This window comes from Benincasa hispida, chromosome 8 (assembly GCF_009727055.1).
Source record: "Benincasa hispida cultivar B227 chromosome 8, ASM972705v1, whole genome shotgun sequence".
Lineage (NCBI taxonomy): Eukaryota > Viridiplantae > Streptophyta > Magnoliopsida > Cucurbitales > Cucurbitaceae > Benincasa > Benincasa hispida.
The window spans coordinates 44,815,572-44,830,870 of record NC_052356.1 but is presented as its reverse complement, the minus strand read 5'-3'; the positions used below and the strand labels follow the sequence as shown (position 1 = coordinate 44,830,870).

Below are 15,299 nucleotides of genomic sequence, written 5' to 3'. Positions count from 1 at the left end.
ACGACCGTGTAACTTCCAGCATTGATCTTTCGTGTGCCATGGTTTCTTACAGTGCTCACAGATTGGTGATGACTTTCCGTTCTATTTGTCGCTCTCTAATCCAGAGGACTTGGTCCCAAACGCAGCAGAGTCTAAGTGGGTGGTGCTAGTGCCACTCATAGCACTGGTTCTGTCCTCTTCTAATCTGACTTCTAAGCACACTTCCATCAGAGACAGTATTGGTCTTTGTCCCAAAATTCGACTTCGAACACCATCAAATTTAGGATTTAAGCCGGCCAGAAATTCATATACGTCGTCCGCCTCCTCAATCTTTGAGTACTGAACCCCGTCGACTCGGCAATTCCACACGACTTCGCGGCACAAATCCATTTCTTGCCACAGTAAGGACAGTTTATTGAAATAAGACGTTACGTCAAGAGTCCCTTGCTTGCACTCGTGTACATGTTTCCTTAGGGTAAAAAGACGTGAGCATTTTGCCTCTTCGAATATAGCTTCTGGACAGCTTCCCAAATATCCCGAGCGGAAGCTGAGTACAAAAGCGGCTTCCCAATCTGGGGTTCCATGCTGTTTATCAGAATCAAGCGTAGAAGGGAATCCTCCCCTTTCCATATACATTCCTGGAGATCCCCAGGGTTCAGTCTTCGTATCTCTCCAGTTAGATACCGAACTTGTATCGTCCCTCAAGGACCATTTTCACCGATTGGGACCAAGAGAAGTAATTTTGGCCGTTAAGTTTCTCACCAATAGAAATCCTTGCAAAGTTTCCCACAGAACCAGACATAACATTCGCTATAGGTAAAGTAGAGTAAGCATTTACCGGTGTTTCTGAGCATAAAGGAAAGTCTAAATGTGTATGTGGATGAAAGCAGTCGAAGGACTTGTCGTGGATCTAACAGCTGTCCCAACTGCCGATATCTGCTGCTGTAAGTTTGCCAGTTGTTGTTGAAAACCAATGGTTCCACCAAAATTTGCCATAGGTTGGTTTTGCCTATAAACCCCTGAAAAAATGGTCTCATTTTGGCTGGAAGATGGACCAAAGGAGGGGCTAGGCTGGAATGGCACGGTCTGAATATGCTGGTTCGACTGGACCGGGTTCGGTTGGACCGGGTTCAACTGGACCGATTGGTTCAGTTGGACCGGCTGGACCGGCTGAGACGGCAGGAAGGTCTGTGTCATCCACGCGGCGGAGGATCAGTCCTGCAGGAGGGCTGTGGCTAGCGACTGATTCATGAACAGGGGCTGCAGATCGGAGATTGGCAGCTGGGTCGCGAACATGGGCTGCGAGGAAACACCCATGGCTAGCGGCTGCATCGTGATCGATGGCTCCATGGTGGAGTTTCCCTACGCCGACTGGATCTAAGGAGAACCGACGCGCGAGGGATCGGCTGGGTCGCGGGTGAAGGAGTCGTGATCAACAGCTGCATAGGGGAGGGACACCAGCAGCTGGATCGCGGCGCTAGAGCTTCGATCGGATTTGTGGGTTTGACCGGTCGGGTCGGCTGAGGATGCCCAACGACTGGAGCTCAGATCTGACACTGATTGGATGATTTGAGGCAATGCGGCGTGGAGATAATGCTCAACAGCTTCTCGTATGGCTGCGACAACTTCAGCGTTCATGGCTCCACCCATTCCAACAGAGGTTGCTGTTGGAATCTCTGGTTTGTTCTCATCGATGACGGCCAGGATTTCATCGCCATGCTCTGATACCATATTTAAAAGAAAGTAGAAGAGAGAAAAGACAGAGAGTTACGTGGAAACCCTAGATCAGGGAGAAAAACCATGATGAGAGATTTTTATTCTTAATTTTCTGATACACAGTACTCAACACAGGACAGGTATAAATAACCAAACTGAGAGAAACCCTAGACAGTAGACGCTAAGTAAAAGACTAAAATGCGCTTAAGGCTAAATAACAATTTCAACATTTTTATAAAACGGGAGAGAGGAAAAGCATTGAAAACATCATTAAAGAATGCATTGAAGATTAACAGGTGCAAGAAAGCTTTGATTGCAAAGAATACATCATTGGTTGGGGAGTTGACTAGTGGGTTTCCCCTATAGTGCATTCTGAGCAATTTCTAAAATGCCTAACTAGCATATCAAAAGAGGCGAGCGATCGCTCGCATGGAAAACAACATGAAATCAAAAACAACTTGCTAAACTAATTACAAGACTCAAAGATAGGATGGTTGAGGATGGTTTGGACATGCGGCCATGGGCTAACATTACCATGGACGAGCATGCCCAAGACACCACGCGTCCATCTACACATTCACACGTGTGCAGCCATTGCAAACTCCACAGACAACGTGCACGCCATCCCCGTCAGGCCACACACGGCGCCAGCATTCGCACCTCACCCTATCACGTGGTCAACCCGAGACACTCGTGCCTGCATGCGCCCAATGCCACCACTAACGCCCATGCTCGAGCGCCTGCCGCCCATATGCATGCCCAGAAAGCCCCAACTCAGCACCCGCCTGCGTCTGTGCGTGCCAGCAGCCCCACCTGCGCCCACCTGTGTGTCTATCCGCCTAGGAAGCATGTCCTGCACACCCAAACAGCCCAACCGCACGCCCAACATGTCTCATACGGCCATTTGAGAACCAAAACACCTAGTTTGCCCTATTTTGGTATTGGTAAGTGAAGTTTAGGGCCAATGGGGTATTTTAAGGATATTTTAGCCCTAAATTAAATAAATTTGGATTTTAAGCTAATTTTAAAATAAATTAGGATAGGATAATAATTGGAGAAGTCGAGAACTAGGAAAGAACTAGGAAGGCTTGGAGAAAGGGGAATCCTTGCCAGTAACTGTGAGTAGTTATTTTCAAATGTTTTGGTTAATACATATATGATATTATATATACGTATGATTTGAAACGCTTGGCACGATCTGGTTTACACATTTTATTCTGGTTAAAAACTCTGGATTTAGATAAATATATTTTATCTATGGTTTGTTCAAAAGCATGTATTCTACCAAAAAGTAGATACTATTTCAACATGTTTTTGTGGAAAAGGAAATGTTTAAACCTCTGGTTTGATATCAGAAAATCATACTTTTAACTGTGGTTTGAGGGATTGGATTTCAAACCACTAAAGGTTGATTGTTGTACCCTGAGGGACCACACAGGATGATCAGAAGGATCTGTGGGTCTAGATTCTGCACTTGTGGCGGAGTATCCCATTGGACAGTCAGAAGATCTCTGGATCTAGTATCTTAGCTAGTGGAGGGAATTCTCGTATAGGATGGTCAGAAGGACTGCAGTCCCAGTTCTGAGCCTATAACAAGATTCTATGCTGACATGTGCACATGGTCAGGTGATATTGAGTTCAGGGACTGTTTGCAAAACCTGGTCGTGGTTTATGTGGATCTTGTCTAGTATTTATTTATGCTCATGCTATACTACTGCTTAATATGTTTTATCAGTTGATACTCGTGTTTTGGACTTTAATTGAATATTTTGATATTTTGGATTTGACTTATATTAAAATGATTTATAAAAGGTTTTCAAAAGAAATACCTATGTTCTTATAAAAGTACTACTCACCGGGCTTCCCAGCTCATGCTTTCCAAATGTTTTTTTTCCCCACCCCCAGATAGCGTTAAGTGGAAAAGTTCCGGAGTGCCACTGGAAGTCAAGGTCTGCTACACTTCAGGAGTATTTATTTGTCTTAGTGTTTAGAAGTCATGTAAGTTTGGTTGTAGGTATTGAATTGGGAAGTTTGTAGTACTAGATGTAAAAACGTTAAATTTGTTGCAATAAAGTAAACTATTTGTACTTCATAATCTTCAGATTTATAAAAGGTGGGCAAACAAATTAGAGATGGACAGTAGGTATCACAAAAGGGTGATAGTTGTTTTCAACCTCCTTCTGGGTGAAAGAGGTAAGCTTGAGAGGGGGTGTGACAATAAACCACACTCAGGAGCAACCTTCAGATAAAACAAAATTTGTTCCAATGCAGCCCAATGATTAACTGTAGGGCATGACATATATTGACTTACAATACTCACCGAATAGGCTATATCGGATCAAGTCACTGTAAGGTGATTAAGTTTTCCCGTTAACCTTCTGTATCTTTCAGGATCTTTTGGCAATTCTCCATCTTTTGTGAGCTGTAAGTTGGGCATCATTGGGGTATTACATGGCTTAGCCCCTAGCTTCCCTGTTTCAATCAACAAGTCAAGTACATATTTTCTCTGTGATAATAGTATTCCTTTCTTGCTTCTTATTACCTTGGTTCTTAATAAGTATTTCAACATGCTCAAATCTTTTAACTATGAAGAAAGGTTTTTAGGGACTGGATGCCTAAAGCATCCTCACCAGTAATCACAATATAACCAACATGTACAACTAACAAGATGATGCCACTCTCAGATCTCTTAAAAAAGACCGAATGATCTGACGTTCTCTTCCGCATTCCAAAGCTTTCAATCACTTGACTAAATTTACCAAATCAAGCTTGTGGACTCTACTTTAATCCATACAAAGACTTAAGAAGGCGACACACATTTCCATTCTTCCCCTGAGCAACAAACCCAAGTGGTTGCTCCATATACACCTCTTTTTGAAGATCACCATGAAGAAATGCATTTTTAATATCAAGCTGATGTAAAGGTTAGTGATTGATTGAAGTTAATGAAATAAACAACCTCACAGATGCCATTTGTACTACTGGAGAAAAAGTATCAGCATAGTCGACACCATAAGTTTGTGCATAGCCTTTCGCTACAAGGCGTGCTTTTAACCGAGCAACAGAACCATCAAGATTGACTTTTAACCGCAAACACCCATTTGCAACCGATAGCTTCTTTCCTGTAGGGAGAGAAACTAAATCCCAAATACAATTGTCATCTAAGGCAGTCATCTCCACCATTGCGGCACACCAACCAGGATGCGACAAAGCTTCATGAACGATTTTAGGGATGGATACAGACTCTAAGGATGCAATGAATGAACATGTAGAAGACGACAAATGGTTATATGAAACAAAAGAGGAAATAGGATAAGCGCACTTATGTTTACCTTTACGAAGAGCAATAAGAAGATCATTATTCGTTTCTGGATCCAATGACGAAGAAGACTCTGGTACAGGGCATGAACCTGAAGGAGACGAAGAAGCCTCTAGCAGGGCATGGAACTGAAGGAGGTTGTCGTCGATTATAGACCTTAATGATGGTGGAAGAATATGGGTAGTTACAGGTAGAGATGAATCGGGAAAAGGATCAGAATGGGAAACAATTGTGTAGACGAGGAAATCATCTTCTAACTCTTTATGCTCCCCCTGACTCTTATTCGAAGAGAAAAAAGGTGAGGAAAAGGAGGAATGTTCAAAAAACGTAACATCAGAAAAGACAAGATATTTATTTAGACTAGGACAATAACACCGATACCTCTTTTGAACATAGGAATAACCAAGGAAACTACATTTTAAGGACTTTGGATCCAGTTTGGTATGTTGAGGTTGAACATCCCGAACAAAGCAGGTACAACCAAATATTTTAGATGGAATGGGAAACAAATATTGTTTGGGGCATAAAATGCGAAAAAGTATCTCACCCTTAAGAACGAAAGAGGACATGTGATTTATTCTAGGAAAAAAAAACATTGGACAAAAGAGAAGCAAACCCTAATTTACCGAAAATTTTCTTCAATGAACCATAAACAGTGAGTATATAGCCCAACCAAATACACCACCAAAGAAAGGAAGCAACTCCGATCACATTTACAAAAGACGAACAAAAACAGGCAGCGCACACGCCTACACGCACCAACATGTGGATCAATGGCAGAGGAAGGTGGTCGCGCGTGAGCCTCAGGCATTGGTCAGATGGACACTAGACTTTGGGGTTTTGTTGATCGGCATTCGGGCTCTTCGATGGACTTTGTCGGTGTCGAAAAATAGTGAAGAAAAATTACCCACCTTTTTTCGACAGCGACGGCGGTGAGCAAAAGTATAAACTCACCCCTCCACAAAACCCTAGATGTAACACAAATGGGTTATAAATTCTCAAACCCTAAAGTTCACCCAAAAAAAAAAAAAAAAAACCTAATTTTCTAGAGTCTTATACCATATAAAACTCTTAGGTTTGAGAGAATCAGAATAATTTATTCCATTCGCTAAAGATATGTATACAAGTGTACAAGAGTGACCAAAGAAGGAAAGTAAAGAAAAATATAACAAAGATATTTACAATAACAAAAACTCCCAAATATTAGAATTATAACAGGATGAAAAACACCTCATGGGCTATGAACTTTTGCAGAAATCTAAAGGACGAGGAAATATCTTTTATCTTACCAACCTATAGATAGGGAAGACTCGTGGGTCGAATCTAGAGAAGGGAGGCTATTACACTACCAAATCTATAGTCAGCAATCTCTTGGTGTGAGCACCATCAAACTGTCCTGACTGAAAGTCATTTGGAAGGATTATATCCGTAAAAGTTCATGTTCCCTCTTTAGGAACTCGACTACACTTGCCTGAACACCGAAGTCCAGTTACAAAAAGAAGTCCCTGGATGGTTCTATCTCCTTAATGCTGCAGTTTGTGTAATCAGACAAGTCAGAAAAGTATCTTCATTCACTTCCCTTTTGCTTCAAAGATTGGTCCCATTTCCTCATAGCCTGTACATTGACCGTACCTTTTGAGGGGCAAGATTGGTTTGTCTCTAATTCTAACCGATCATCCTTCAAGCTTCGGAAGAAGACTATATGGCTACAGAGCAATAGAGCTTTCATATGCGCTGTTTGGAATGAGCAAAATGCAAAGATATTCAGTGACGAGGAGAGAACAACCGAAGTTATAGTTGAGCAGATCATTTTTCTTTTGTTAGCTTTATATCTCTGTGAACATGTTCCTCCTCTTTGGCAACTATAGATTAAACTCGCTTATATCCAATTCGATAAATCTTTTGTAACTTCATTGAGATGAAATTTCTTCTTCTTTTTTTTGTTAACATTTCATGCCATCAACGAGATTGTTTCCTATTGGCAAAAAAATATAATATTTACAAAGATTCTTCTAAAAATCAAAAAGAATATTGGTAAATGTTACATTTCGAAGTCTCCCCTTAAAGCACTTCTTCAAAAGCATTTCGAAGTCTCCCCTTAAAGCACTTCTTCAAAAGCATTTCGAAGTCTCCCCTTAAAGCACTTCTTCAAAAGCATGTTGTAGCTATAACTTTTTTAATTAATGCAATCAAGAGGAACTTATTATATCATCCCTTTAGCTCTGTCGGGTCGATTTCACAACACCAATTGTAAACTTCCATTTTATTAATGAATTTAAGTTTCAAATTACTACAAGAAAAGGGAATTATTGTGTTATGAAGAAATATCTAAGAAAATAGAACCAACCATGAAAAAGACAAATATATCTGCATGATTTAGTGAATTTGGTACACACGTTAATAATACTAAAGTTAGCACAGTAATCAAATATAAGGAAGATACATGATTATATTCTTGGATTATATCAAAATGCAAAACATGAAAGAATGCAAGGAAAATTTAATATCTTACCAAGAAGGTGGTCTGGTTGCAAGATATGTTGAGTAAGAACGAGGGTCATCTTGACTACCTTCAAGTTGCAAAGGGCTTGGAGAACTTTGTTGAATCTCTGAATGTACAAGCAAAGGTCTTTTGTATTTTGCTAGAACTGACAGTCCTTCCTAATAAGCATACATTTCCAGGCATATGGTAGTGTTAATTTGGCAGGCAAATAATTTAATTCATTCTTACCGATCAAACTGATGATATGAATATTGCAACTTAAAATCTACACAAACCTTAATATGAGTAATATTTGTCATAGGAAAGTCATTGATCCCGGAAGGACACATAAATGACTACAAAACAATGATAGAGAAACCTGTTATGTGGTGAAAATTGAAAAAGTAATAATGATTTTCTGCAAACATCAAGCTAGTTCCATAGTATAGTTGTATATCATAAATTTCGTCCTAAAGAAAGGACCTTCTACACAGGGAAACCCCTCACTAGGAGTTGCCTGATGAGAATGATTGATTGGAGCAAGACCTTTATCACTCTCCATCAGTTTGACATTGCCAATTTGCTAAATAAAACGGAAAAGCAATATTTACAACCACACTATAGTAAATGTTAGATAATGAAAACGATAGTTTAGAAAGGATCTAGAATAGGAGTGCTCCACTTTTATTTTTTTTTATTTTTTTTTTTTTATTTTTTTTTTTTTTGAAACGGATACAGAACTTTGAATTAACATAGGGAGTTGCCACTCATGTGCATTCCATAAGGCTGAGATGTAAGCACCAAATTACAGAGAAAAATTATCAAGAAATACCTTTAAGCCGAGTGCCCCTGCACTCAGGAGACTTTCCAGAGCACTTGAATTGAAAGCATTCTCAGGAACAAGACCTCCCCAGAAACCTTCGATTAATATTTAATAGAATTGAAATTAGTCCTTGGATTAAAACAATAGAGTTAGAAAAGTAAAGTTTTGAGTATACCAACGTCAACATAAATTCTTCCTTCAGCAGCCTTAATCTAATAATAGAGTAATAAACATTAGTAGAAACTAGAAGGGCACTGAAAATTTATATATGCTTACGCTGTGAGAGAGAGAGAAGATCCTTTGATCAATGAATTTACAATAATCACTAAAATATTTCCAGAAAAAAATAAATAAAAAACTAACCTTGAGTTTTAGAGTTTCTTCAGATGTAGTAGATGGAAAATTATTTAACGGCATGTCAACCAGCGTAGTTACGCCACCTGTACAAACATATCGATATCAGTTTATCGGGTTGTCCATATGGCCTAAAGTAAAGTTCATATGAAATTTGAAAACTGTAAAACTCTTAGGTTTGAAAGAATGAGAATACTTTATTCCATTCACTAAAGATACGAACATATACAAGTATACAAGAAGAAAGAAAGCATAGAAAAGGCCATAAAAGGAAAATATAACAAAGATATTTATAATAATGAAAATCCCTAATATTAGAACTATAACACTCCCCCTCAAGTTGGAGCATATATGTTAATCATGCCCAACTTGTTACATAGATAATCTATACGTGTTCCATTCAATGTTTTCGTGAAGAGATCTCCTAATTGTTCTCCAATCTTCACATATCATGTAGATACCAAACTTTGTTGAATTTTCTCACGTACAAAATGACAATCAACTTCAATATGTTTAGTCCTTTCACGGAATACTGGATTAGACGTGATATGAAGTGTTGCTTGATTATTGCACCACAATCAATTTTGTCGGTGTGGTGATTTCAAATCCCAACTCAACAAGAAGTTGATATATCCAAATCAATTCACACAGACTGTGTCATTGCTTTATATTTTGATTTCGTACTTGAACGTGACACCACATTTTGCTTCTTACTCTTCCAAGAAATCAAATTACCACCAACAAAAACACAATATCCTAAAGTTCATCTTCTGTCTTCTCTAGATCCTGCCCAATCGGCGTCTGAGAAACATTCAATATTAGTATGACCATAATCTTTAAACCACGTCTGAGAGCAGCCTTCAGATAACACAAAATTTGTTCCAATGCTGCCCAATGATCAATTGTAGGGCATGACATATACTAACTCACAATATTCACCGAATGGGCTATGTCGAGTCAAGTCACTATAAATAATTAAGTTTTCCCACTAACCTCCTATATCTTTTAGGATCTTTTAGCAATTCTCCATCTTTTGTGAGCTGTAAGTCAGGCATCACTACATCGCTTAACCCCTAGCTTCCCTGTTTCAATCAACAAGTCAAGTACATATTTTCTCTGTGATAATAGTATTCCTTTCTTGCTTCTTATTATCTCAATTCCTAAGAAATATTTCAACATGCCCAAATCTTTTGAATGGAATTGACCATTAAGAAAGGTCTTTAAAGACTAGATACCTAAAACATCATCACCAGTAATCACAATATCATCAACATATACGACTAACAAGATGACACCACTCTCAGATCTCTTAAAAAAGACCGAATGATCTGACATGCTCTTCCACATTCTAAAGCTTTCAATCACCTGACTAAATTTACCAAACCAAGCCTGTGGACTCTGCTTTAATCCATAAAAAGATTTACGAAGGCGATACACCTTTCCATTCATCCCCTGAGCAACAAACCCTGGTGGTTGCTCCATCTATACCTCTTCTTGAAGATCACCATGAAGAAATGCATTTTTAATATCAAGTTGATGTAAAGGCTAATGATTGATTGAAGCTAATGATGTAACAACCTCACAAGTGTCATTTTTGCTACTGGAGAAAAAGTATCAACATAGTCAACGTTATAAGTTTGTGCGTAGCCTTTCGCTACATGGTGTGCTTTTAACCAAGCGACAGAACCATCAGGATTGACTTTAACCTCAAACACCCATTTGCAACCAATTGCCTTCTTTCCTACAGGGAGAGAAACTAAATTCCAAGTACAATTGTCATCTAAAGCAGTCATCTCCTCCACCATTGCAGCACACCAACCAGGATGAGACAAAGCTTCATGAACGGTTTTAGAGATGGATACAGACTCTAAGGATGCAATAAATGAATATGTAGAAGACGACAAATGGTATATGAAACAAAAGAGGAAATAGGATGAGCGCACTTACATTTACCTTTACGAAGAGCAATAGGAAGATCGTCACTCGTTTCTGGATCCAATGACAAAAAATACTCTGATACAGGGCATGGAACTGAAGGAGACGAAGAAGCCTCTGGTACAGGGCATGGAACGGAAGGAGGTTGTCCTCGATTATAGACTTTAACGATGGGTGGAAGAATAGAGGTAGTCACAAGTAAAGATGAATCGGGATGAGGATCAGAAGGGGAAACAATTGTGTAGCCAAGGAAATCATCTTCTAACTCTTTATGCTCCCCCTGACTCTTATTCAAGGAGAAAGAAGGCAAGGAAAATAATGAGGAATGTTCAAAAAACGTGACATCAGAAGAGACAAGATATTTATTTAGACTAGGACAATAACACCAATACCCCTTTTGAACATGGGAATAACCAAAGGAAATACATTTTAAGGACTTTGGATCCAGATTGGTATGTTGAGGCCGAACATCCCAAACAAAGTAGGTACAACCAAATATTTTAGGTGGAATGGGAAACAAATATTGTTTAGGACATAAAGTACGAAAAGGTATCTCACCCTTAAGAATGGATAAGGGCATGCGATTTATTAAGAAACAAGTTGTAGAAACATCATCAGCCTAAAAGGATTTTGGAACATGCATCTAAAACATCAAGGCTCTAGCTGTCTCAAGAAGATGATGATTCTTTCGTTCCGCAACCCTATTTTGAGATGGAGTATCAACACAAGAAATCGTGGATTGATGACAGCGGAAGGTGGCCACGCGTGAGCCTCATGCGCAGGTCAGATGGACACCAGACTTTGGGGTTCTATAGATCAACGACTGGGCTCCTCAATGGACTGGCAGTGTCGAAAAATGGTGAAGAAAAACAACACACTTTTTTCCAGCGACGGCTGACAGTGGATGGTGGCAGCTGACGACGGTGAACAAACCGAAGACAGCAACAGTGAGCAAAAGTATAAACCCACCCCTCCACAAAACCCTAGATGTAACACAAATGGGTTCTAAATTCTCAAACCCTAAAGTTCACAAAAAAAACCTAATTTTCTATAGCTCTAATACGATGTAAAACTCTTAGGTATGAGAGAACGAGAATACTTTGTTCCATTCACTAAAAATATGAATATATACAAGTGTACAAGAATGATCAAAGAAGGAAAGCATAGAAAAGGCCATAAAAGGAAAATATAACAAAGGTATTTACAATAATAAAAATCTCTAATATCAGAACTATAACAAAAATATTATTTAAAAAAAATGAAAAGAGAAAAAACAACTTAAGAAAGTTATTGGAATAAAATATTCTGAATTCAATAGAAACGAGTCTACGTGGTTTAGAAGCCATAAATATTGACTTGGAACTTAAAAAAGATGCAACTTCTGCTGGTGGATGACAAGGTCTTCTTGGTACAGCTATTCCTTCCACCTTACCAAATATGAAGGCTTCTAAAGAAAGAAATGACATAGGGCAAAATCATACCAGCGGCTGCAGCTTTTGTTCCGGATGGAAACCCTTCCCATTCAGACCGTCCAGGATCATCAAGATGAACATGGCTGCCAAGAAATCAATAGCACAATTGATAATATTCCCCCTGAAGAAATAGATCATGTCCACTGGATAAACCCCCTCAAATGAAGCGAACTAATTCAAGGAGAAATAAGACCTAACGCTATTCTAGGAACCAGGTCCAGTCAAATGGTAATGGACTTTCAAATTGGTGTCAATTTAAAGCCAAAACAAATTTTTGAGAGCGTGATCATACACTTGAGATCTCTAAAATATAGAACTTGAAATTTCCAACTAAATATATAGAATCTAGCCACCCAGCACAAAATCTATCTAATTATTTTCCTCCTGAGAAATATATAATAGATTGATTGCTGTACTAAAAACTATTCTCTTTTTAATATCCTGTAACTATCAGAAACTACAAATGACATTTATTTTGAACGATCAAAAAAATGATTTTTGGGTCTTACATGTCAACCAAGCCAGGCATTACAACAGCATCTACATAATCAATTACGTGATGACCCATAATCTTCCCATGTCTTTCTTCTTCCTTAACAATGGATACAATCTTCCCTTCATTTATCTCAACTGCCCAATTTAGTATTTGATAAAGAAAATCCATAAGATGTCAAGAAAAGCAAGATACAAAGCCATAAGTGACAAAGAAACACCTCCTGATTAGTTAGTAATCAACTGATTTATCAGAGAAGTATTGTATTTTTAAACATAACATAGAGGGAAAACAAGATGTCAAGGTGTGGGTGCTCAGAGTAGATCGAAACCAACTCTATGAGAGTCAAAAATAACCTAGAGTGAAAATAATGGGTAAAGCGTGCAGAGTAGACTCCTTAAGATAATGCTTTTCTTTGTGAACTACAGCATTAACTAGAGGTACTAACCAGCACCAGAAATGACTCCTTGTGGCGTAACAATGCGCTTGCTTGTTATCCAAAAGTGCTTGTGAGGAAGGAGGCTGCATCCATTCTGAGAGGTTGAAACCAAAATGTAAAACTCTTTCACATGACTTACAAAACTAATCATACCTGAAACAGTATAAACCCAAAATACATAGGACCCATCTATGATTGCAGCATGAAGTAAACAACTTTCATACAATTGATGTACTTGCCATAGACACATTTCATCTCCTTTGCATAGCTACGTAAATATAAACCTTTCACAGAAATTAAAAATCATATTCGTCCACAATTGAGCAATCAATTGGGATTAAAAATTGTGATAGAGACCCCGCTGTGGCACAACAATTCAACAGTTTGGCAATTAAATATCACCACTAAACCCAGAAGCAGCTTAAGCTAGGATAAATTTGGTCATTACATACATATCATCGTAATGTTCTTCTTGAATAAAATTAAGCTAGGATAAAATCACGCCGAACACGTATACAAAACGAGTTCAAAAAACTTTTGACACCGCGTAAAATTACTAACATAGATAACAACTTAAGTCGCTAAGTTAGAACCCATTCATCAGTTAATATATTCCCAAAATTTCAAGAACTCGATGATTGAAATTTAATTCCAACACCAGCACAGGAATGAAAACATCTACAAATGATGTTCGTTCTAAATTAAATATTGTAAAGAAACAAAAGAAGCCTAATCACACCGGAACCATGTCCATATCTTATGAAACCAAGTTCTTCGATTTCCATCTGGTTGACGATGTGGAAGATAACAAATGAGAAACAAAAGAAAAACACAAAAAATACGGATTAAAAGTCACTGAAGCTTACCTGGGATGGATCCTGTAAGTAGAAAACTAAGAAAATGGAAGCGACCAAAGTTAGTAGAGGAAGTAGCTTCCACTGCAGCAAATTCATCGTAATTCTTTCCCTCTCTCGTACTCACTAATGTGAATGGAATCAACGCTCGTCAAGTATGGATGAATTTGAATTATCTCACCGTCGCCGGCTTCACGCCAAGGAATTCACCTCATCGTCCGACCATTGATGGGCGATTGAATCAGTCATTCGCTAATCACATAATTTTGTTAACTATTATAATAAATAAAAAAAAAATTGAATATTTTTAGTATCTAACTAGCGATTTGATATATCTGATTTTATGTTCATATTCTTTTAAAGAAAAAATAAATAAATAACTCATCTAATCTTTACCTACCAAAAAAGCATATTCAAAAAATTTCCTCATAAAATCTTACAAAACCTATTTGAATATCTTTAACATTCAATAAAAAAGTTATTCGTTTACCTTCATATTTTTCCCTTTAATTTTCTTCTTTTTCACTAGTTAATACGAGTCCCTTTTCTATTGCATTCTATTACTTGCACTTCAAATATCTCTAATGTTGTTTTTTGTATTATTTTTCAGTGTTTGTATCATATTTTGTACTATTGTCATAAGCTTGACATTTTATGATTTTTCGTAGATTTAGTAGATTATATTTAGTATATTTGTGTTAAATTTATCTATGTCCTAGATTTGTTTTAAAGAAAAAAAAATGTGTCTTCAACGTATCAGTATCTTAGTTTTTTAGAAATCGACGAATCGTTGTATCTTATCGTATATGTATCTGTGTCTATGCTTCATAGAAAATTATCGAGGCTCCCTTCTCAATTGGACTCTGATTAAGTATCTGTATTACGGTGTTTTTGTATAAATGACTGAAAAAATAGGTACAGAAAATATCAAATGATCCAAGTTTTTTTTAAAAAATATCGAATCATCTTTTGTTGACGTCAAGTTCAAGTAAAATTACCAAAATATACTTGTGCATACGCAGAAAAGCATATCACTCTTTCTTGGTCTTGCTCTATACCTCTCCCCCTCTCTTTCCCTCCATATATCTCGCCCTCTCCCCCTCTCTTTTCATATCTCTCACTCTCTCTCAATCTCTCTCTCTCGCTTTCTCTAGTTCTATCAACTTTGGTTTTGCCAAAGTTAGTTAGAGAAGAAGTCGTGTGTATCATCCACAAAGAAGAAGAACAATTGATGCCCTGCAAGTTGGATTTTCAATGCCACCAAGAAGAAGGAAAGAGAACAAGAATAATGAATAAAAGATTTTCGCCAAGTTCATCTGTCGGAGAAGAAGAAGAGGAAGGAAAGAGAAAAAGAAAAAGAAAAAAAAGGTCGAAGGTTATGCAGAAAAGAAGAAAAGAGGAAAAGAGAGAAATAAATTTGAAGGACAAATTCG

General features: G+C 38.0%; 1 protein-coding gene across 3 annotated transcripts in view; it reads right to left on the bottom strand.

Moving 5' to 3' along the window:
* LOC120083782 (allantoinase) overlaps positions 1 to 14,141 on the bottom strand; it is a 30,367-nt gene extending 16,226 nt beyond the window's left edge. The window contains exons 1-9 of one of the 3 annotated variants that reach the window (XM_039039649.1): positions 13,879 to 14,141; positions 13,022 to 13,106; positions 12,590 to 12,710; positions 12,090 to 12,163; positions 8,683 to 8,759; positions 8,495 to 8,531; positions 8,329 to 8,414; positions 7,793 to 7,852; positions 7,527 to 7,675 (exon numbers count right to left, since the gene is read on the bottom strand). In XM_039039649.1, the coding sequence (XP_038895577.1) occupies positions 7,527 to 7,675; positions 7,793 to 7,852; positions 8,329 to 8,414; positions 8,495 to 8,531; positions 8,683 to 8,759; positions 12,090 to 12,163; positions 12,590 to 12,710; positions 13,022 to 13,106; positions 13,879 to 13,965 (776 nt within the window). In that variant the 5' untranslated portion in view covers positions 13,966 to 14,141. The remainder of the gene's footprint in view (positions 1 to 7,526; positions 7,676 to 7,792; positions 7,853 to 8,328; positions 8,415 to 8,494; positions 8,532 to 8,682; positions 8,760 to 12,089; positions 12,164 to 12,589; positions 12,711 to 13,021; positions 13,107 to 13,878) is intronic. The other 2 variants (XM_039039648.1, XM_039039650.1) reach the window with 2 other exon arrangements.
* Between the last annotated feature and the right edge of the window lie 1,158 nt (positions 14,142 to 15,299).